Raw genomic sequence first — 24,015 nt, forward strand, 5'->3', positions numbered from 1 at the left:
AGTCACATAGACACGGATGGGAAGACACAACCACTAGCCAATCCTATATTTTGACTATAAGAACAGGCTAATTCTCTTGTTTCCAGACACAGCAGTCCCCTGCAATATGCTATCAATGTTTCAGAGCAAGGTCATGTTTTTAGCTATCCTAGCGATGCACTTAAGCCCCACTGTCAGTGCTTTGCTTTAACACAGGCAAGCTGAGCACAGGCAAGTTCAAGTATAAAGCCACTGTCAGCTTGGTGAAGATTAAAGAAGCACTTGCAAAGTCAAAGACGGCTTCTCTTGTTCAGATTACACAGGGCAATGATTGCTATTTTAACCTAAGATGTGAAAGGAAAACAGCTTTATTCTGCCGCATGCTCCGGAACTAGAGAGGTTTGACCTTGAGCGCAGAAGATGCACGGCCCTCCGAATGTGATACTTGAGAGAGGAAACTTGCTGGTGAAGAGATGATACAGTTGTGGTAGATAATTGACTTTCACAGTAATGCACAGTTTGGCAGCCGTACAAAACACAAGGTAAATTCTCTCTTCCTCCTTTCTCCTTTTAGTTTTCTACACGTACACACTTTATACCTCCGTCTGCCCTTTCTTTAGCAAGATTATAGTCTCTTTTCATTTTCCACACAGCGATCAAACATGTAAACGCACAAACTGGGACGTGTTGGTACAGCTTCTAAACATTACCTGGTCTCAGCAAGGCAGTAAATTTAAATTAAATTTACAGTCTTACAGCAGATGTATATTTAACACACTGGCACACAGTTCTTCTCAACTCAGTAAGTGCTGCTGCATCACTGCTCTGACACTAAGCCACTGCCGCTCTGCTGTGTCACTGTCAGCCTGTAGAGTAAAGGCAGGAACACTGGCCCAAACATCTGAAACGTTTGGGGAGACTCGGATGAGTTTGGGAACAAATCTGTTCGGTGTGTTCAGCTTTTGGAACTGTGCAGACGGTGTCTGCTCAGATTCAACTTGCAAAGTCCAAGAGTGTTGGTGGTCGGAGCATTGGATCATCAGACCATCAGATAGTCTGAGTGGTTGTCTGCTAGCTGTTCAATGACCATTCTGATTGGCAGTGTGCTAGCGAATCAGCGCAGTGTGTGGGAGGGTCGGAAGTGACGATGGTAAACAAACCACTTTTTCCCTCCTGCAACGCCTTCGTATAATAACGAGCCCGACAGCAGACAACGCAACCATCAGCTCAGCCATATCTGATGATCTTTCAAGTAATGCCAAGTATTGTATTCCGCAAGCAGAGCTGCAGCTGTTTTTGTCACTGCAATTTTCATGAGTGTATAAGTGATGAGCAGCAATGAGCCGCTCTAAATGTATTCTCCTTGCGTCCCTTAAAAAACAGCATGCCAACACTGCTGCTCTCGTGCAGAGAAGAGACAAAGAATTGAGAACGTCAGAGAGAAGACAGGCAGCATAAATTAAATGTCAGTAAGACACAAAAAAACAATCACTGCAAGGAGGAAAAGAGTCCCTTTGTTGTTTTCCCAAATTTAAGAATGACACGTGTCCCTTATGGGAGGACAGATTGAAAGAAATACACATAGGGAAACAAGCCTGCCTTATTCCATCTGGCTGGACAAACTGCAGTCCCCATGGAGCTGAATACAAGCATTCTCCAAATGTGAGAGAATATAAACCGCTGGATGTGATGTTACATTTTGATATCATGACACTGACATCTTAATCAGAAGAGAAATATCTTTACTGACTGATTTCTTCTGTCTAAAGGAATGTCTTAATTATCATGACTGAATAAACTGAACAAACAAACTGCCCTTAAAGGACAACACAGTTCTGTTCTACTTTGTTTATATTTGGCGGACCCTGCCACCTTTCTAGCTTGAAACAGTGATCGGGAGAAAGGCAGCCTATTGAAAATATAAATGTTTTTGAGTTTGTATTCTTACCTCATTAATATGGTTAATATTAAACATTTTGAATTAAAATTTAAAAAGTGCTTCTAATTCAGCTTGTCGTGATATTGATTCAATCACTATTTATAAGTAAGAACCTGCCCCTTGTGTTTACATGCAATTTTTGCAAACAGAGGCCTAGTTTCCATTTTAATAATTGCTTTGGTTGTGTGGATTTATATATTCATATTTTCAATTAAATAAAGTGTTCTTAAAATGATGATAAAAATTGTTTGTCATAATGTCTTTGTGGACAATATGTTGTCGGACAAAAGCAGTTATTGTGATAGGCCTATTTCTAATATAATGTCTCTACAGCGCAAAGTAAAACTGTGTGACATCTCACCCTAAAACACATGCGGCAGGTCATCAGGTCCATTGCTGTCCCCATTACACCAGCAGGCTGTTCTGGTCAAGATACTGAACTGTGATAAAAGTCTATATGATGAGCTTCTTTCAGGTCTTGTCAGTTCAGTGATGGATCTCCAGGTCTGACTTCAGTCTTTGATCATACCCACAAAGTGCTCCAATTTCATCCAAAGACATCTGGTTGAAGGGCCCGATATGAAAAGTCAAGTCCTTTCAGGCGTTGACGTGTGAATTCCATTTAATCCAAACGATTCTTTCAATTACTGAACATGGGATCTCAAAAATGATTCCCTCATCAGAGCAATTTATCTTCTATCCATCCACATCCAGCACTATACTATAGAGTTAAACTTCTCCCACCAGACTGTCCCTCTACGTACAGGATGCTGGTGTCCCATTGCACCTGTGACACCAGAGAATCAATTACAAAGCTCAGGCTGGTAATGAGGTTTCCAGTTACCGGATCCAGTGACCAATGGACAATATAGAGGTCTTTAATCTTTAATGTACATTCACCAGGCCTGCTGTCCATGTGTGGCATCACAGCCCCCCAAAACTGTGCTCTCCTTTAAGGTCAGTGTGTTTCTCCAGTCATGAAAACAAAGAGTTAGCTTTGCATAATTTCATTGATAATAATTTAACTGCTGAAACTTTATAGTTGGTGAGTGATAACAGCCATGAGATATTAGTTATATCAATTTGATGCAGCACAAGTGTATTCCCTGGTGTTCTCTCCCAGACTCTCCCTCGCCTGCACACACTCACACAAAAGCAGCTTAAACTTAAAAGGGAAGGACTTCGGACTAACTGGGCTGGACGAACAACAGCACACTAAATTTGGACACACTCTGCAGCCTTTCTTACAAGTCTTACATGTACCATGGACTGCCTCCTTTTCATGTAAAATGAGAGGTGTGAGAGCAGACTTTGCAAATGCATTAAAGGATACTGGATTTTTTGTGTGATGTTATTCTTTGTCTGACAACCATCCCTTAAAAGACTCTCCCTCAGGACGAAGATGAGATTCATATGGCAATGTCACTGGATCAGATACTACTAGATAGCGGCAAGAGAGCCAGATAAGGCCAAACTAAGTTGTCAAAAGAATATCAAAGATAAAGGGAGGTGAAAGAGATTGCGAGTAAAAACAGACAAACATGTCAAGTACAAGAACAAAGACAAAGAGTGTCATGCTGCCTTCATTTGAGATTCACTGTGAATGTCTGCATGATGGGATCACACTTCAGTCTAAGCAGCAGCCGAGGGTGATATTGTGCAATTCTGTGGTACCAGTGAACATACAGTTCTACCAAAATGTTTCAGATAAGAAAAGTGTCTCTGGAGCCAAATCCATTCATCATCTTCATGAAAAAAGGAAACGAGGGATCAAACTTACAAACTTTCTCTTCAGCTTGCCCTTGCTGCTGCGGGTTGGCTTTCCCTCCACTGCAGTTCCAGGGCTGTAGTCGGAGCCCATGTCCAGGTGGTCGTCTGCGGAGACACTCTTGCGCAGGTAGGCCGCTCGTGCTCGGAAGTGGGAAAAGGGTGACTGGGAGCGAGGGTGGGCCTCGGTGCACCCGCCGGGCTCATCTTCGCCCTCCATGTCATCCTCCAAACGCCACAGCTCCCCTGGGGGAGGAGAGTAGATGAGAGCAACAGAAAGGACAAATGACTGGATTGGTAGGGTAAAGTCAGGAGTAGAACTGTGAGGGAAAGAGGAAGGAAAGATCTGAGCACTGAAGGAGATGTATCACAGTGAGACAGACCAATAACAAATGTTTGTTTTAATGGTGAAGTTACGGCAAATGCATTCCATAAATTGTCAGCTGTCATCATATCCAGAGGTGTTTATAAAATATTTCCTGAATGTAACCAAGTCGCCTTTCAAGGTGAATTATTTTATAGCCAAACATTATTCTCCACCTGTCTCCTTAACAACTTGATTATGATTCCATACACTCAATAAGAATGATGCCTTGTGGAAAATACAGAGGAAGGAACAAATTTGCAGCGACAGCGGTGTTATTCTCCTGTTCTGACAGGACAGCTGAGCTTCCACAGTCACACAACAGAGATGAATGTGTCCTGTCAGAACGGCACTCAGTTGCACTAATCACAGCCAACTTCATGCTCACATAATTCAAATATGTAGCCATTATATGGGTTGATTTGAACTTGAAAAAAATCATTGTTTTGTGCACATTGAAGCAAAATATGGCCTGTTTCTATGGATTCAAAATAGGTTCAGCATAACGTAAACACAGAAAACATCATAAACAAGCCACCACTTTGTGATTGGATCACACCAGCCGTGATCACACCAGGTGTCTCCAGAACCACATTTTGCTGTGATGACACACACACAGACTCACAAGGTGAAAACATTACCAGCTGCTGATTTCAACAAATCAATAAATATTGAATTAAAATTTTATTCAGTATCAAATTATCTGTCAATCAATATGAGACAGATATCAGGCTTGCTTTTCTCTAATACTGGATCATAGATAGTAGTTAACATAGACGACTAGAATGGCACTCAGTAGAGTGCATACCTCTGCTATGGCCCAATAGTCCCCTTTAATCAATGAAGCCAATATCAAACTTGATAGCTCTGTATCCCTCTAAAGTTGAAACCACCCACAGTTGCTAAAGAATTTCAGTTTGCCCAATCTCACAATGTTAAAGAAAGTGATTAAAAAAAAAAAAATCCTGGATGCATCCATTTATCCTGATCCGTGACAAAGCTTCATGGGGTCTATTCTGGGCATAGACCCATCACCCCTTCAAGTTTTGGGGAAATCCAGTCACTAGTTTGTGTGTAATCCTGCCGACAAACCAACAAAAAACAGAGGGACATGGATGCAAACATAACAAATGAATACAAAAAGTTCTTGCCTACTTAGTTTCAGACAGCTTCGAGCACTTAAGTCTCTGAAGCTGTTAAGTTTTGTCTGACTTGTATATTTCAAGATGCATTTTTATTGAGCCTTAGAGCCTCTGTGTAATGACATACTTTACGAAACGACTCCAACAGCAGGTCCTTTTGCAGTGGCTGCTTTTCTCTGTGACTTTCAGAGTGTGAAATATTACAGTATCAGTTCCACTGTCTGAGCAGCAGACTAAAGGCATCTGGTTTTCAAAGCTGAGCCAAATTGTACTGCAACAAAATGACTGGGGAGCAACTGACGACGTGAGCTTTGAGACTTCCTTGTCACTATCAAAGCATGTTACTTAAAACTGTGAATGAGGTGTATCTGGGTTATTAAACACCTAGAATTAAGAAAAATTGTTGTCTCAGCACTTCTGGAGGGATAAAGAGAGAGAGAGAGGTGGACGGAGAGAGGCAGCGTCATGGTCGGTGACAGCGGTTGCTAAGCAACAAGGGGCCACGTGAGACCGTTGTCTCTCTCAATTTGGTATCTGCAACAGCAGTAGGGCGAGGGGAAAACAGTCAAACACACCCAGAGAGGTAAAGTCAGGACGTGAAATGGAAATACTTGGGCTCAATAAACCAATTGCAGATGGTGTCATGAAGTCCGGGATCATTAGAAGTAGTAACAGTAAAGATCGATCAGATAAGAGAAGTGAAAGCTGGGGTTGGCTCAGCGCACCTCAACCAAAGTGGGTTTAAGTGAGGACATCACAATCTCAGGAGGGAGAGGGGAACAGACAGTGTCCAGCAGAGAGAACGGTTTTGTTCTTCTGTCTGTTCCTTTCTCAAGCTTTCATTCATTAACCTGAACCACTGCAAGCGGTTTCAACGATGAGTGTTGAGGAAGGAAGGGACCCAATCAATAAGTGATTAATTAATATCAATTAAAAGTGCTTGATATTAACTGAATCTAAACAAAGGGCTATTTTGGACTTGTATTTTTGGCACTTGTGCTTCAGCGACAAAAAATGTCAAAAAACAGTTTTTAAACAGGCTTTTTAAGATAAACTGATTCCCACTTGGTGATCTGGAATGGAAGATTTAACGTTTATTTGTGGTTTAAACTAGGGATGAACCGATGTGACTTTTTTTTAGAGTACCTTGGCTCTAAGTATTCCAGTAGGCGATGGAAGCTCTCATCAACAACTGATCTTGGTTGAGCATCTAAAACAATGAATTCTAAAACTTTCTGTGTTATTGCAAATGCTTTCAAGCTTTCCATCAGGAGCTTTTCACATCGTTGAAGTGCATCGGCTAAAGTTAGTTGCTGGGCTGTACTGTCTCCTGCTCCTTTGGTTTTGTTGAGCTGCAGTAATTCGGCGTGCTCCTTAGCATGGTGCTTTTGGATGTGCTTGATTAAACTGGTAGTGTTGTACTTTGCAGTACTACCACCACCACTCAGAACATTTATTTTGCAGACATTGCAGCCACTGAACTAGTTGGCGATGCAAACATGAAATATCTCCACGCAGCCAACACTTTGGCTCACTCCATGTTGCTTAATGGTTAACTCAACTCTTCCTGCATGTGACACGTGCTGCTGACGAATGACGTAGGATGTGCTACTATTGGGGCCGATATCCAATCTTGATATCGGATCAGTGCACCCCTAGTCTAAACTCAGTTTAGGGTTGCACGGTGGCTCTGGGGTAACCATAAATAGAAGGTTCTGAGTGGTTGTTTTGGTGGTTCACTTTGTGCTTGTTTGAGTTATTTCGAAGTCGGCACCTCCTGTGTTGCCGCCTGTGAATCCAGTGGGACTTTGGTTTACTTCAAGTGGAAGAACTTATTTTAATAAGCTCCACTTCTCTGATGTCTGCCGTTTCTTTTCTGTCTTTGTAGAGTTGCACATTATTTCTCTCTTAAAAGCTACACAGAGGACAGAGTGTGGTTTTTGGGGAGGGTGTCTGTGCCTCCTGCGCGAGCTTCTCTTGTATTAAACATCACAAATAAGGATGATAATAATAACACAGCATTTTCCCTTCTCCCACTTGAAAAGTGAAAATTCCCATTCATCTGGCAGCGACGGGAACTCTGATCAAGTCGAGTTGAGAGACATCAATCAGCCGTGACAGACCACTGTTGACTGTGAGTGACTTGTCGGTGCATGTGAATGAGGAGACGGGTGTGTAAGGATGTTTATCCTAAGCGGTGTCATGCTCTGACTCTACAGCTGATGGATGCTGGCTCACTGAGAGTTGCAGAGTCTGTACGTGTCTGCCTCGGATGTGGTGTTAGAGAGTTGGAGAGAAGATTACTTTACAAATGACCCACTTTGGAGACGTGCGAGGGCTACGAGGAAGCAGAGTCTGATGTTTAATTATCCGCTGAGAAATTATGAATGTATTAAAACATAGTGTATGTAGGTCACTTTCTAAACTGCTTAAAAGCAAGCCCAAGGTTTCACATCCTTAGGAAATGTTCAAGTGAATATTTGACAAAGTCTCAGCCCTATTTTGTCTGATTCTATGCACAACATAATGTGTGTTCATTCATGAATTCAATCCAACCGTATTTATGGTGATTATTCTCTTATTACCTTGTTTTTTCTCACATTGGGGACTCTAGAGATTTAATAGAAAAGCTCCTTTTTGATTTGTATGGATCAAAGTGTTACACCAAGGCCTACTGTAGGGTTTCCTTTCACATAAAATCTTCCTCACAGATAAATGTTTCCATCCTTTAAAGAAACACCTCACCCGTCCATGAGATGAAAGCTATCTCTGTCGGCAGGTTACAGCGTCAGGATTCAAGGATTCACCATGACAGCTTCCCTTCTCAGGTGAGGGAACGGTGTTTGCTTTATAGCTAGCTGCTGCATGCTCTCCATCGGGTGAAGCAAATATCAAAGGAGGAAAGCATTTGTGGAATTATGAAGGGAAAAGGAAACAGGACACATTTGACACATCTTACAAGACATTAAGCTTTCCAGCCTCCAGACACTCTTCTCCTATCAGTAGTTCCAGAGGCGCACACACTATGAATTTAAAGGTCAGGGGAACAGCGGATTGTCGACCAGAAACAAAATACAACAAACAGTGCTGCTAGGGGCAATTTCAAATTCCAACTGTGAAGATATGAGTGACTATTGTTAAATGAATACTGAATAATCCGCTTTGTGTTTCCTACAACAAAAGTCTGAAAGAAACAGTCACTTCAGAATGAAAAGAAGTGACTCGCCATCATTGTGTACCGAAGCGCAATTGGGGAGAGTTTACTTGGCTTTGTCAAAACCGGATTAGTGATTTGCCAGAGATATTAAGTGAACAAAAAAACAAATAGACAAACAAAGGAGATGAAAGAATCACACAGATGCAGTCGACTCAGCAAAGTCGCCTGCTGCTGGTTCAGTAAACATGCATTCCTCGAGCATCGCGATTCTCTCTAGAATGATTATGTCTCGATGCAGAAAAGTTAATAATCGGAATTTTAAAACTGAAATCAGTTCGCCCACCTCAACACGCACACCGAACACGTGCAAGTTGTTTATGTTTTAGCAGCGACAAAATGGCTGCAATGGCTAGCACAAAGCCTATAAGACCGGCACCGACTTCTTTGAAAGCTACTGTATGGCAGCATTTTGAGTTCCATGAAGTCGAAGGGTGAATTGACAAGACCTACACAGTTTGTCAGGTGTGTGGAACTCAACTAATTTGAGAAACCACCTTGCGCGATACCACCAAGAGTTGGGAGAGAAGCAGCGACTTCTACCCCAGTCAACAATTGAGCAGGCGGTGGCACAGCTTCAACCGAACTCTGAGAAAGCGAAGCAGATTACCAAAGTTTTATTGCACTGGATTTAAGACCATATTCAGTTGTGGAGAACGTGGGTTTTCGGACAACGGTGTTCACTCTAGAGCCAAGATACAAAATACCATCTCGGCGTTACTTCACTGACACAGCCATACTGATGCTCTACAGTGACGATAAAACAGAAGTGTTGGACACTTTGATGAAAGCAGGTAGGTAAGTAGGCATGTTTTAGTATGAATTCATCTGTTGATTTTTTTTAACAATCATCACAAAAGTAGGACGTGATTAGCAATCTCTGAGTAGCAAACTCAGATTTAATCATTGTTATTATTTCTTTAAGTCATGCATTGAAATGTACACAAAAAAATTGTTGCATTGAGATGAATCGATAATTGGTTTAGAATCAAATCGCTGAACTCAAAATCAGAATTGATTTGAATCCTGAGGTGCCAAGAGATTCCCACCCCTACCGAGCACTGAGAACTAAATCCTGTAGCTGCTGTCGGCCTTGTTTTTATCTTTACCTGCAGGTGGTAGCGTGCAGGCCTTCGGCTGGCTGGTGGCATCTAGCGGGTTCTTCCTGCGAGGAGGACTTCCACCAATGAGATCAGAGTGGTGGACCCTGGAGACCGTGGGAGACTGGGGGATGCTGGGGAGAGTACGGGACTTAGCCAGTAGGGGTCTCTGCAGCTTCCTTTCCAGCGACCTGGTTGGACAGCACAGAAAGATCAATTTCCACTGTTTAATGCATCTTATGAAAGCATGCTATTGGTTGTACAGCTGCCAATTTTGGATACATTTATTTTGCATAAGGATGAGGACTGAAGACTTTTAAAGGTCCCATATTAGGCTGATTTTCAGATTTCTTTTTTCGTTTATTTTGGGCGTCTACTAGAAATGTAACATGCTTTAATGTTCAAGACCACACTATTTATCCCGTTACTGTTCATCGCTGCAGTACCTCTAGTCACCCTCTGCCTTAATGCTAAAATTAGATTTGTGTCTCCTCAAGAAGCCCCCCAAAAAGCCCAGTCTGTTTGATTGGTTAGCTCTCACAGTCCTGAGCAGGGACCAGCCATGGCCATGCTGGAAACCTGACTGAGGGCAGCCAGTGACTAGTTTTGACATCACAACCTTACAGATGCCCTGATGGCTAGTTTCATGGCACAGTTTCTCTTTGGAATAACTACTTTTACAATTTCACTATATTGATAAAACACTTATACCTGCTTGATAGTCAAAAAAAGTAAATGGAAAAGGAAATCCATCCGTCTAAGATATGGGACCCTTAAGTTATCACTCTGCAATACAATGAAAGCACATGTACACAAGCACCCAGATACAGTCTTCCCAAATGTATTTCAGAATCAGTATATAAATTATTATTTTTACAAAGATCCTGGGGATGTGATATAACATTATCAGGTTGCTTTTCCTGCACATGCATTACATGATATTAAATCACAAATCTTATGTGACTGCTTCACACATACGTAAATCCATTAATACATCTATGCATCATTCTGTGTGCACTGATTGAGACTGCGCTGACTGTATACACACATGGACACACTCTGCGTCACACACACAAACAGCTTGCAGTTAATGAGAACAAGAGAGCAGCTGTCCTGATCAATAGTGAAATGACTTCCACCTCAGCATAATCTGGCTGAAGGCCATTTAGAACACAACCAATTTAAATTGTTTTGTGTCTTTCACAGCAGTTGATAACACACACTCTCCAGTGGGACACAAATCAATAGCCACAATCACAAGATCAGCACAAAAGCAAATTGATGACAAGTCACAACACACTCAAACAATCTGTACATAACGATGATGGGACATAACATTCATGTTTAAAGAGCTATCTGATTCGTTTTAGCGGCTTTAATGTATTTGACAGTCCTTGTTTATGGCAACACAGACGAGAATGTACTGTTCAAGCCTTTCAGGCAAGTAGCTGACAGAAAAGACAATTTCTAGATTTATAGGATTACATTACATTTCCACAGATGTGATTAATGTGACATAATCCCCCACCGAAGCTGGCTCTGATCAGCCTGATGTGATCAAATTCTGTGAAACATGGCCAGCATTCCACAGAATTGGATGACCAAGATGTCTGACCTCCAGACTCTTGCGTGACAGGTTGTGGGTACAAAGCACATGATCCCCTGCTGAAAATTTGTCTCGGAATTGTATGTTTTCAGTGAGATGGGTTTAAGCCTGCGATTTATTCCAGAAAATAAATGTAGTGGGCTGATATGAGGAGATGTAACTGTCTCATTCTAATTTTGACAAAAGCATCGGGGGCGGATCAGGACACTGCATTGAAGTTGATCTACTGACAGAGGTGGCTGAATTTTTCACCTTCTCTCTTTATGTGCTACAGCTTTTGTTCTGTCACACACCACATATTCCTGTGCGCTCCATCAGCCTCTGTCACCTCACCACCAACCTTTGTGTTCCAAAACCAAATATGTTTTCCTTCAGTTCTAAAGGAATAGTGAAACATTTTCGGAAATTCACTCACTGATTTCTTTTTGGCCCAGGGACAGATGAGAGGATATACATCTCATATATGTCAAGTAAATATATAGCTTGAGTGAGGAGACAATTAGCTCAGCACAAAGACTGGATACAGAGGTCAAGAGCATCGTACATCATGTGAGATTGATCTATACAAGAAAACGAAACGTGAAAGCATCAAGTTGTCGTTTCACAGGAAATAATGTGCTGCACTATTTTTCTATGTGTCCTGGAAGATTTCAATGTCCTGGACAACTGGGAGGTTATCAGGAAAGACCAGCTGCAAAAAAAGCTGTTATTTTGTCACAAAAAGTGCTTACCAGTACATTTCCTTTCCCAGCAGGGTTTCCTATACGTTTATTTGCTGTGGTGGGCAGATATTGATTTTCTATTTTTGGAGCTGCGCTCTCTCTCTCTCTCTCTCTCTCTCTCTCTGTCTGTCTGTCTTTCTCTCTCTCTCTCTCTCTCTCTCTCTCTCTCTCTCTCTCTCTCTCTCTGTCTTTCTCTCTCTCTCTCTCTCTCTCTCTCTCTCTCTCTCTCTCTCTCTCTCTCTCTCTGTCTGTCTGTCTTTCTCTCTCTCTCTCTCTCTCTCTCTCTCTCTCTCTCTCTCTCTCTGTCTGTCTCTGTCTCTATCAACAGCTGCTACAGTGTAATTGCCAACTCTTTTTACCATTTCCTACTTTTATTTTTTGGTCTGAGAGAACAACCCCATTCCTTAATGACTGGCTATTGGAAAATCTGCCCTCGCCGTAAACATCCCGTACCTGTACCTGCTCTGCAGAGAAACAGAGACAGAAAGAAAGATGGTATGAGCGCAGGTATTACTTCCCCCCTGCAAACACACTGATTGTGATGCAGCCTCTCCTGCTTAATGTAGGCCAACTTATGCCAATGTTTTGCATAAGCAGAGGTGGAGAAAGAACTGAAGGGAGATGCAAGGTGAGCTGATTTAAGCAGTTTGGGAGTAAACAAAAAGCAAGGTGGAGAATAAAGTAGAATTAAGATAAAGGAATAAGAAATAACCATCTCAGCCAAGAAAGGAAGATGCTTAGAATGGAAGCTTTAAATATTCACTTAATATCGAGCTGGAAAACAACTCACGGAGACTGCTGATACCGTACATCAACAACCCAAAGTGTTGGTATTTGAAAACCCAGGATCATCAGCTATCTTTCTCCAGAGTAGCTTAATGAACCTTTATTACATTTCCATGATGATTTTTTTAAAGTTGTTTAATGCTGGACTGCGGATTTCTTTGTGAGGGACTTAGGTTGAAATCAAGTGCATCATCTCAGTTCCTCTCTCGGCTCTGCTAACAGAGGGCAACACTAGCTTACGTAAGATCAGAAATGGAGTCTGCTAAAAGCATGACATCATATTTAATCGATTAAATGCTTGACTTTACAATAAAAGATTATCAATCATTAATGATTTAATAGGGAGTTTATTCAGTTGTAAATTCAGCAGTTAGTGTCGGTCAGTGTATTTAAACTGTTGAGTGAAACTCTAAATGCGTTTGAGTGGAATACTTCAGCTCTCTTTCAACTCCCCTGGATGTCTGGCTCACAATGTATTTTCAGGCTTCGGGTTATTTATCACCAGGGAGCTATCAGGTAAACTGACAGCCAGCTCGAAGTCAGCACATCCGCAGGCTTGAGAAGTAAAGCACTGACATACAGTATGCCTGCTGTCAGCTAGTAAACTACTCCCCTGATAGATGAGGTGGGTGTTGCAGTTGTGAATATTTGACCTGGGATCACCGAATCCCTGAATGAGATTTAAAGCTGAGACGTGGAGGACTTGGGCTGCGTCTGATGATGAATAATGCTTTTGTATAGCTGAGGAAGACCTGATAGTATACATGCAGGGGTACTGTAGCGCACACATACAAACACTTTGACGGTAACACAGACAGGCAGGTCTCTCACTCCTCAGCAATCCATACTGACTTGCACGACAAAGCATTCGCCTGAAGCCAACAAACAAGGATACACACACAGTTGGCCAGAGATGAAATAACTCAGGGTCCAACGGCAAACACATGTGCGCTCGCACACACACACACACACGCACGGACTCAGTTGGTGGCCTCCCACCAGCACATCATGATGATAACACACTGGGCTGAGCAGTCGGCCCAGGCCGCTCTGACAATTTGGGCCTCACTAATCCCACAAACCTGTTGCTTAGCGACTCTGTCTACGAAAACGAGAGGAGAGGAGAGGAGAGGAGAGGAGAGGAGAGGAGAGGAGAGGAGAGGAGAGGAGAGGAGTAATAATTTCTTCCAAGCAGCAATCCTCACTTGCACAAAAACAATGTCTTGCCCCGAGTTGTAAGCATCAAGTGTACAACGTGTTCTGTTGCCAAATTTATTATCTTGGGTGCTGCAGTCAAGGGAGACAACTCACTTCCTTTGTTAGAGTCTGTGTCTGTAAAACCATTATTTGTGAGACAATGAAAAGTAATTTGTCAAGAAAATAAGAATGACGGACAATGGGGTACTGAGGAGTGGAAAGAGTGGAGACACAGACAAAGAATTATAGAGTGATGGCGCGACTTTGCAGAAACCTTCTCTTCCCTTTCTTGCTGCTGGCTACAACACTCTTTGCTCCCACTCCACCAGAGCAGGTTTCAGCACAGCAATTTGTATTAGTGACCTATTTCACTGCTAAAAGTAGCACACGCAACTCTTTCACTGTGAAACTTCTGAAGTATTTGCCCAACGCCGATGCTATAAACCTCCTCTGAACAATGGAGTAGAGCGGGTGCATGGTTTACACCCTCGTTTACACCCTCAACCTTCAGTCAAGCTGCTCTACAGGTTGCTACATCATCATTATGGCTGGTAAACATGGCGACCTGTCACGAGAGTCTCAATGGATGCCCTATGACAGTGAATGGCGCTGGTGCTGAATGTAATTGTAGTAAGAGCTATCCATGGTGCTGAATCAACTTGCAACACACACACACACACACACACACACACACACACACACACGTATATGCACATCCTTATGACACTGTCTGGATTTAACACAGCCTGGCACAATCCAGACTAATGAGATATGTATATCTTTTTTCTTTTTTTTTTTTTTTACTTTTTATTAATCCACTCTTAAACATTCACCTACTGCTGCATCGGCATTACTGAATGATCCATTCATTAATGCAATGCTCTTCTGAAGCCAGCACATGGTTAGTCATTCATAAGCCAACCGTGCTGTTTGGTACAGAGCCATTCATTGAAATTCTTATTCTGTATCATTGTATTCTCACTGTATTTGAATATGTGTTTTCGGTTTGAGGTGTTTTGTTTTAATTCTTCTCTTTTGTTTGCATCTTTTCTCATCTCCTTTACTTCTTTTTTTGCCTTCCTTCAGCTAGTTTCTAGCCACTTCCTTGCATTTAATTTTTATACATTTCATTCATTATCATTTTTCCCACACTCTGTCCTTCTTCACTAAGATAGATATTCAAAAAGATCTAGAAACAAACTGACCCACGCCTTCAGGGAAGACACTTCTCTGGAGGAGAATCAGGACTGACCCCATGAGGCGAAAGGGAGATGGGCATTTTAACCTCTGTCTCTATCTTTCAGTGATTCAGAAGACGCTGGTCGAGGACTCACCAGACCGAGTAGATTGGATGAAGCAGCTTTGAGATGCTTAAGTGACAGGTGGGATTAAAGGTCAGCCGGTGTGGGTTTGTAGATTTATCCCTCTACATCACAGAGTGATGGACACTAACCTTTCCATTACATTACCGATTTGTCATCACTCATCACTCATTATGTGCTGACCCGACTTGTCACCATTCAATGCGGCTCTATCCCGGAGAGGGCAGAGTTATTGCCTTGCCTGTGTAAAAATAAATAAATAAATAGATAGATAGATAGATAGATAGATAGATAGATAGATAGATAGATAGATAGATAGATAGATAGATAGACAGACAGACAGACAGATAGATAGATAGATAGATAGATAGATAGATAGATAGATAGATAGATAGATAGATAGATAGATAGATAGATAGATAGATATCTGAGGTTTGATTGAAATGTTATCTAACTATAAAGCAAGGAATCTCTGTTTGTATGTCTGTCTGTCACATATCTTGAGAACTATTCATCCAATCTACATAACACTTTGCAGGTCATTGCTGAGCACCCAGTGCATCGTCAAATTGGTGGAATTTGGGCACAACATGTTAAATTTCAATATGTTGTGACTAAATGATGAACACCACTCTGTGCAGCAGCGGATTTGTGGCTTCAGCGTTCGGCAACCACTTAAGGACAAACTCCACAGATTAAATGCATTTTAACAGAGGGAACAAAGTACCATCTCACGTGATCTCATGGTGATTCAGGCGTAAACAAAATGGCGATTAGCATGGTTGCTGTAGTAACACATGGCAGTGAGAGCAAAAATAAAAGCAGTGGGTTAAATGACTCTGGACGAGTGGGAAGACGTGGCAAAACAGGTTTTCTGTTCTTCAGTGAGAATTAGAGATGAGATTTTACGTTTCTTTCAACAGTAATGTTGCTAGCACACTACTGTTTCTTTCAACAGTAATGTGCTAGCAACATTAGCTTCAAGGTCTCAACATCAGTAATCTCCAGTAAATCAGAAAATATGCACATTATCTATAGAGTGCTGTGTGATTTTACAGCGAATGCAAACCGAACATTTCCCAGTGCTTCAGCTTCAAATTGAAAGTATTTCATTTGTGAAACATGTATTGACTTTTATTTTGAAGTAGTCAAGACACAGGAAATGCTCCGCGTGATTAACATTGTTGCCATTGTTCATCAAAAATGCTTCTCCAAACCTTTTGATTAACACCAGGAACACCGAGGCAAGGCAACCAGAATGTTAACGTCAACTGCTCCAGCATGCCTCTCTCATTTGTTGATTGGTTAATTATTTTCAGAGCAGCCCCTATGAGCCATACTGGAGGTTTAAGCCTGAATCTAAAAACCCTTGAATATCAACAGATAATCTATGCTGAACATCAGTCCGCATCGCACATACTCAGTACAACTATGTCATGATGGGTGTATGGCTCAGTGCCCAAGGAAGCACAGTGTGAGGTATTATTTTGTTTGATTGAGCTTTTCTCAAAATCAGCAAGCAGCAGAACCACAGACCAACCTGTCAGCCCCTTTTGAACAGCGTGTTTTGGAACGGGCACTGCACTAGACTATAATAATGTCCCCTCACAGCAAAATGGTAAGACCCAAAGGGACATGAATGAGAGCAAAAATAAGCACATATGAGCTGCTGAAAATGGAGTTGTAGAGAAATAGCCAACAGGACAACTTGTCAAAGTAAAATGGCTAAGTTGACATATATTTTAGCATTTCAGATGTGCATGACTCAACAAAGATGACTGTGAAGGTTAAAATGGGCTCAAGCTTTAATTAAAATGTTAGAAATATCTCAATGATATCTGACAGGAGTGGAAGTTTGACAGCTAAGGACAATGGGGGCGGTAATACTGCATCGTGTGAGCTCCTGGCGAATCTAAATTTAGAGTCAAGGTCATTAATTAGTCTCAGTAGAGGGTGGCAGGTGACACTTTCTAGACAACACTGAATGTGGCAAAGAGGCGATTTCTGAGGCCATAAACCTGGCCATGCATTCGCTCACGCTACGGATACATGCATATATGCACTGCAGCAAATCATCAAGCCCTCTTTTCTGCACTTTTCCTTCCAGTCTCTGAGATGGAGAAGACAGAGCTCAGCTGTCCCGCTCCAGATCTACAAACAGACTTGTCTCAACTCTGATACCCAAACCCCTGTGGCCCCTTCCTTGTGAATGTCAAAGTACACACAGAACAGGCATGTGAGGGGAAAAAAAGGGGCGATAGAGAGGCATAGAAATGGCGAAGTCAGAGAGAAAAGACGGGAGGAGATGGAGGGGCGTAGGAAGAAGGTGGCTCGTGAGGGAGAGAGAGACAGTGAGTGGGAGAGACAAAGACACTGTGGGGATGAGAGAGATGTTGGATTTGTGATGGCAGGGATTTTGAGAGCTTTTTTTGGTACCACATGTCCGCCCACGCTAACACTTGAACGACATGAGATTTGATAGACATTATTTCATAGTCTAGGGTAATGGCAGTGGTGGGAGTTTAATACACTGGTATCCTGGTTTTTACTTTTATCCTTTTTATAGAATTTAAGATCAGATCACGGGCAATTTAATGGAATAATTGTTCCAGCTGAAACTGATCAGTACTGTGCATTGTTCTGGTTGACTGCAGAAAAGTGTTTCATTATCTTTTACCCCTTGCCGGCTCTGGATTCTGGGGAATAAATCCCTGCAGTCACATCAGATTCTGCTCTGATCTGGAACCATTTAACAGCAGGAGGACAGCTCAGAGATCACTTTTTAACTTGGATTTATCCTCACTCCTGTTTATCACCCTGACTGCAGCAGCAATCAACAGAGGGTACCTCCATTGTCGGCTGTTTATGTACAGCAATGCTGACTGCCGCCCGGAGCTGGAGACAAAATTCAATGCACTTCTTGAATCTAATTTTACAAAGGAGCCAAGAAAAAGAAGAGAGAGAACCCTCTAGGGAGTGCTGAGTTGAGTGACTGGCATTAATTTAAACACACACACACACACACACACACACACACACACACACACACACACACACACGCCCTCGGTGCATGCTGTTAATTATTAAAGTAAAGTAAGCTGGTTGTTTTATACGGTCAGACTCACACAACATTAAACTGAAGTATCTGACATGACTCTGACATAAGTGCTCACGGGCATGGATTTGAGCTTGATTCACATTTGATTTAGTCTCATTTGCTGTGCTTGTATGAGACACAAAATGAAGTGGGTATAAAAACCGTTGCAGTGGAAGCAAAAAATAAAAAATAAAAAATACCAGCAAAACCTCAGAGGAAATTCACAATCAGACATCATCTGTGATGAAGTGACTGTGATTGAGAAATGTAGGCTCAGGACAGGAGGAGATGGAACATGTTGTCACACACACTTCAGAAGTAATTTCAAATGTTACTCCGGTAATAGAGTTGACTAAGGACTTGCAGCAAAAAAGATTGATGCTTCAAATCCTGACAAATACTGAGTGAAAAACCTGGAGGATAAACCTTTTCCCCTCTTCAACACCTGCTGCTCAATCTGCCTGTAAGCAAGGCACTTACAGACACTCCTACATTATCTGCTTCATGATAATCAAGAGAAGTGAGTTGTAGTTGTCACTGGGAAGCTCCTAGTGTGAATGTGTGGGACAGTATGATATAAGTGAGGCAGGATGTTGCTGAGAAGGACAGCGTGCACGAGGTTTACCCAGGAAAGCTCTCTCCCCTTCTTTCTGGCTCTCCTTCTCCTCTATAAGCAGAAAATCAACTTGATCCTCTCCATTTCTATCTATAGGAAAGCTTCTGTATTCAACGATGCATCAGTGGGAAGAATCCATAGTAGCGCCATGCCTGACAGCACACATAGACCGCACCTCCACAATTATGTAACAAAATGCTTGCATACACAAGCATACAGGCACATGCTTCTAACATGCATACACACACACACACAGTCATGTATACAAACACCTGTATGCTTGTCAGACACACAAGAATACACTGACAGATTGAGACATCAACTTATTCAAGACTGACTCTGATTAAAGAGACCAATTCTACATTTCATCGAATATATTTAAAGGATAAACATTATCAAATTATAATGTACAACGAGGAATTATCGCAATCCTATCAAGACACACTATGTAAACACATTCCCAAAGAGAAACACACACAGGGACATGATGAGAGATGCATAGTGGGCCATGCACCTATGTAGCCTGGCATACCTATGCACACACACACACCCACACTAACACACACAGACACACAGGTTACCTGGCCTCTGCCACAGTGCAGCAGTAACTGCCACTGCGCTGTGAGCTCCTTCCGACTCGCAGCTCCTCTTGAGACTTACGCCGATTAAAGTAGTCTGTGAGTTTCCCAAAACTCGCCATCTTTCCTCTCTGCTCACCTCCGCCTCCCTGTTTTGTCTCCTTTTCCCCTTTGATCCGTCAATAAAAAGAAGAGATGTCTCTGGTTCTGTTCTGCACAAGCTCCTCCGCACACGAGTGTCTGCCTTCTACCTGGATTCAGCGGCACGGCGTCAGCCGCGGGTCCGAGCCTCCCCGCGCTCCCTCATCCCTCTGGTGCACGGCACTTAATGTGCGGGAGAACGAGCAGAGCCCCACTCTGCCTTTTTTTCTCTGCCTCTCTCCACGTTCGATCGGTCGCCTCTGCCACCGAAAAGGCACGCGCACACTGACTCTTTCAAAATAGTAAGGTTTGTAACTGCCTACACATCGACACAGCGGGGAGGAGTGCCCCCTCAGTGGAGAGCAGACAGGAAGGAGGGGAGAGAGGATGAGAGAGAGAGGTGGCAGCTGTGCGGCGGTCCTCCTCTGTGCTGGAAGAAAAAGCAGAGCTGGTGGGAGAATATGAGCTGCTATGATGCTCGTGTCTGAGCCCACCCCCCTCGTTCTCTCTCTCTATTGCTCCCTCTGTTAGTTTAGCGCGCATTGTCTGTGTTGCGCCCTCTCTCTCTCTCGCTCTCTTATGCATGAATTCTTTCACACAACTGTTCAACTCTCGGTGAGCACACACACACACACACACGCTTTGATCAAAGCTGGAGAGCAGGTGGAAACAGTTGAGCTTTGTGTGTGCATCACTCTCTTTCCGTCACACGCACATTCACACGTTCAACCTGATGTGCACCTGCTCCTCGAACCTTACCTTCCCCTGCTTGTTTGTCTGCATGTTTGTGTGCGTGTCTGTGTGCATACATGTTGTGCACGAGGTAGCTCTCTCTTTAACTCTAATTTCACCAATAATGAAAAACAAGCAGGTCTGGAGGTTTGGCCGGCTGACGGCCCCGTGAAGGAAATCCACTCGCAATAAAAGAGGATGATGGGAGGATGGAGGCAGCGAGGAAACAAGGAAAGGACAGGAGAGAAGGAGGCAAAGGATATATAGAGGGAGGGCTCTCTGTGAAGACCTCATTAGTGAGTGAGTGAGTGAGTGTCTGTGAGTGTGTGTGTGTGTGTGTGTGTGTGTGTGTGTGTGTGTGTGTGAGTGTTTTGTGAGGCTCCCTCCCACACATCCAGACACCATACATACAGGCATTCCTCTGTCTATTCACTGTCTCCTTCTTGCTGTTTTTTTTTTTTTTTTAAGAAATACGTGACCGTGTCTTCTTCTTCTCTCTCTCCCCTCCTGCTCTCACTGTCAAAATCTTTCTGCTGCACCCTTCATTCACCTCTCCATCCCCTCCAACTGCCTGTGTCTCCTTCCTTTATTTCCATTTCCCTCCACATGCCTCCCCTTTTCTACGCGCTCTCAAGAAATAGCCATGGACTAACTTCCCACTGCAGTTTTCATTGTTCTTGTAACATTTTCATAATCATCGACAATGAAATACAGCTCTGGTCAAAGTGTCCGATCTCAGCGGCACGATGTGCTGTATTCATCTGAAGACTAATCTTGGGCACAGCTGGGCTTCTAGAGGAATGATCATGTGCAATTACTGGTCTGATCACATCCATTTTAGCAACCTCACAACAAGTAGATCAGAATCAGTAAAGCCAGGTTTATTCAGATCAGCAGCAATCTTTGAATAAATCTCTGCATTTCTTTCTTATCTTGAGAATCCATCTTTCCAAGCTTAAAGATATATGCTTGTGGCTGAGCCATAGTGTTCATGCCAGACTTCGTGGCTCATGTCACGTCACATGTTCACGCCTACCCCGGTGGCTTCCAAGTGGCGCCTTTTTGGAGAAGAGGAAATATTACACCTCCCTTTTAGACAGACAAGGCGGCACATTGAAGCCTTTACCTTGCTGCGAATGTGCCACCTTTTCTGTCTAAAAGGGGCTAGTGAGAGACAGATGGTTCAACCAATCACGTGCCAAGTATTTTTCTACAAAGGATCTGCCCATTTCTAAGAGTGACTTCCCAGATGGTTTTGTGTTACAGCCCATCTGGCATGTCAGGTTGAAATAAACCCACATGTCTGTCATCACATAAGATGTAGTTTTTCCTGCACAAATAATGCCTTTGTGAGCATCGCCACAAGGCTGCAACTAACAATTATTTCCATCAGCAATTAACCTGCACATTATTCTCCCAGTTAAGCAACATTATGTTGCCAAATCGCACGAATTCCAATTTCCACATTATGTTTGCTTTATTCGTTTGGACTAAAAAACATCAAAAAACAAAAAAATGTGCTTTACATTTTCTGGTTTTCTTCAAATGTCTTGTTTTCTCCAACAAATCCAAAAAACCCAAAGTTAATCAATTCAATAAAATGTAAGACATGAAAAAACAGTACAAATGTTTGGCATATCTCCTTGTTAATGATTGATTTAAATAGCTGCCAATTAATTTTCTGTCTTTAGAGTACTTGATTAATCACCACTAACGAGAGGCATGAAACAAGAATTTTAAGAGTGTGGGAACTGGCTGATAATTACGGTTAACCTCAAGTGAAAGGAGGGGGACACTGTTAAAACTAAAGTGGACAAAATTAAGTCAGAAAATAGCTCCTCTTGAACTTTCAGAAGAGGATAAGAGAAGGACATGTTGACATTGCTCATTGGGAAAATACAGCCCTCAAACTGCTGCAATTTGTCTCTGATACTGACAGCGCTCTTGAAGTGAGCAAGGCGGACCACTTTATGTGATGGGCAGCTTAAGTGCAGACATTTTCAAACAAGAAACTGCCCCTAAAACACACCTAAACAGAAGGAACAGGCTCAGAGATTTGATGAAAACATTGTAAGATTCGTGAGAAAAGACACAGTAATGCTCTAAAGTGTGTCCTCTGTGATTACAGTTATTTCTAGCTGCCAGGTAGGAAAGGTAATAAACAATTAACTGATTATCCAATTAATCTATTAATCGTTTGCCTGGTCAAAACATTCCAGTTTTCTTAAAAGTTACACAGGGGCAGAGACTGATATTTGGGCAACTTGTTTTGTGTGTGTGTGTGCGTGTGTGTGTGTGTGTGTGCGTGCATGTGTGTGTATCTGTCTCTACTCTGTTTGCTGTGCTGTGATCCCACGCTGCAGTTAATGGTGTGCGAAAGGTGTGGGCTGTGTGAGCTTTGGAGGTTCCTGTGCTAAAGAGTTCAGCGTATTGATCAGCCCCTTCTCCCATCTCTCCCTCCCGTCTTCTCGATCAGAATTCTCCACATTCCCTGCCTCTCTGTCATGGTTTGCACTACCCCCCTCCCCCGACCGCCCATTGATCTGAGAAGCAGCTTGGTCTGGCTACATTGCCCAGGAGGCATAGATATTTCAAGCATTAATAGAAAGATCAGGAGATGGGAGAGGTAGAGAATAAGAAACAAAAATATACAAACAAATTAGCTGAAAATAGGGTAATATTAGGGACTCTTAAAGCCTCTGCATCCCTCTTTGTCGCTGACACTCCAATATTGTTCTTCAATAAGCCTGCGGTGTGACAGCAGTAGGTGCTTATGGATTTGCAAAACAGATTTATCAATATTATGTATCTTGTGCTGCCGCATTTTAATACTCTGGAGTAATTCCTGCACAGTCACTGTATTGCAGATTCATTTTAGAACAATTCTGAAACTGTGTCAGAGCACTTGTCCTTATTTTCAGGCATGTGGGGAAATAATGTGAATTCAAGAGATAGCTATAATTTGTTTCTTTCTTTTTCTCTAACTACTAGGATAGCCTGTTTCTTTCTTCAATACTGTTGTTGACTTCTCTGCAGTGAAAGGCTGACAGAAAACACATACTATACTCAAGAGGCTTTGGATGAGGGCTGGGTATCAGTGCATCATACCTTTTTAAGTAACAATTGCAATAGCCCAGGTACCGAAGCTTCTCCAGTCAAACAATACCTGCATTTGATCCTTTTTGTAGCCAGATCTAGAAAAAACTTACTATATGTCGGGTTTTGTTCTTAGCCAATCACCGCAAGCTTTCTTCAATTTATTGCAACACGCCATTGGCCCACGACCACGCCATATATGAGCACGCCATATATGAGCACGCCATATATGAGCACGCCATATATGAGCATGCCATATATGAGGGCAGGGCCCAGATGACACCAAAACTTTCAAAAATATGGCTTTACTATAAGCAAATAAATACAGATTTTTTTCAGGCAAATTGGGATTATGATAAAGCACCTTCTAAGGGTTGACAGCTGCACAGTGTTTGCAAGGCATATGTCGTCTTTGACACCAGAGTCATCCTCTCCTCAAGGTTTGCAAGAATAAATGACTCCATTTCATTGTGTAAAAACAACAGTTTGACAACAACACAACAACAAACAACAAACAACAAATTTACAAAAATCTTGCATTTTAATGGGCAGTGTCTAGTTGGCTGGTTTCAAGTAAAGTTCGCCATTGGTATAGGTATCACTTTAAGGGGACTTGG

General features: G+C 42.4%; 1 protein-coding gene across 3 annotated transcripts in view; it reads right to left on the reverse strand.

The window, feature by feature from the left end:
• LOC119009472 (ankyrin repeat and fibronectin type-III domain-containing protein 1) overlaps nt 1-24,015 on the reverse strand; it is a 137,391-nt gene that overhangs the window by 97,876 nt on the left and 15,500 nt on the right. For 2 of the 3 annotated variants that reach the window (XM_037080775.1, XM_037080774.1), the window contains 2 exons: nt 9,515-9,696; nt 3,699-3,931 (listed from right to left, as the gene is read on the reverse strand). In XM_037080775.1, coding sequence (XP_036936670.1) covers nt 3,699-3,931; nt 9,515-9,696 — 415 coding nt within the window. Of the gene's footprint in view, nt 1-3,698; nt 3,932-9,514; nt 9,697-19,432; nt 19,974-24,015 lie in introns of those variants that run through there. The other variant, XM_037080773.1, reaches the window with a different exon arrangement.

The sequence above is a fragment of the Acanthopagrus latus genome, chromosome 20 (genome assembly GCF_904848185.1).
Source record: "Acanthopagrus latus isolate v.2019 chromosome 20, fAcaLat1.1, whole genome shotgun sequence".
NCBI lineage: Eukaryota > Metazoa > Chordata > Actinopteri > Spariformes > Sparidae > Acanthopagrus > Acanthopagrus latus.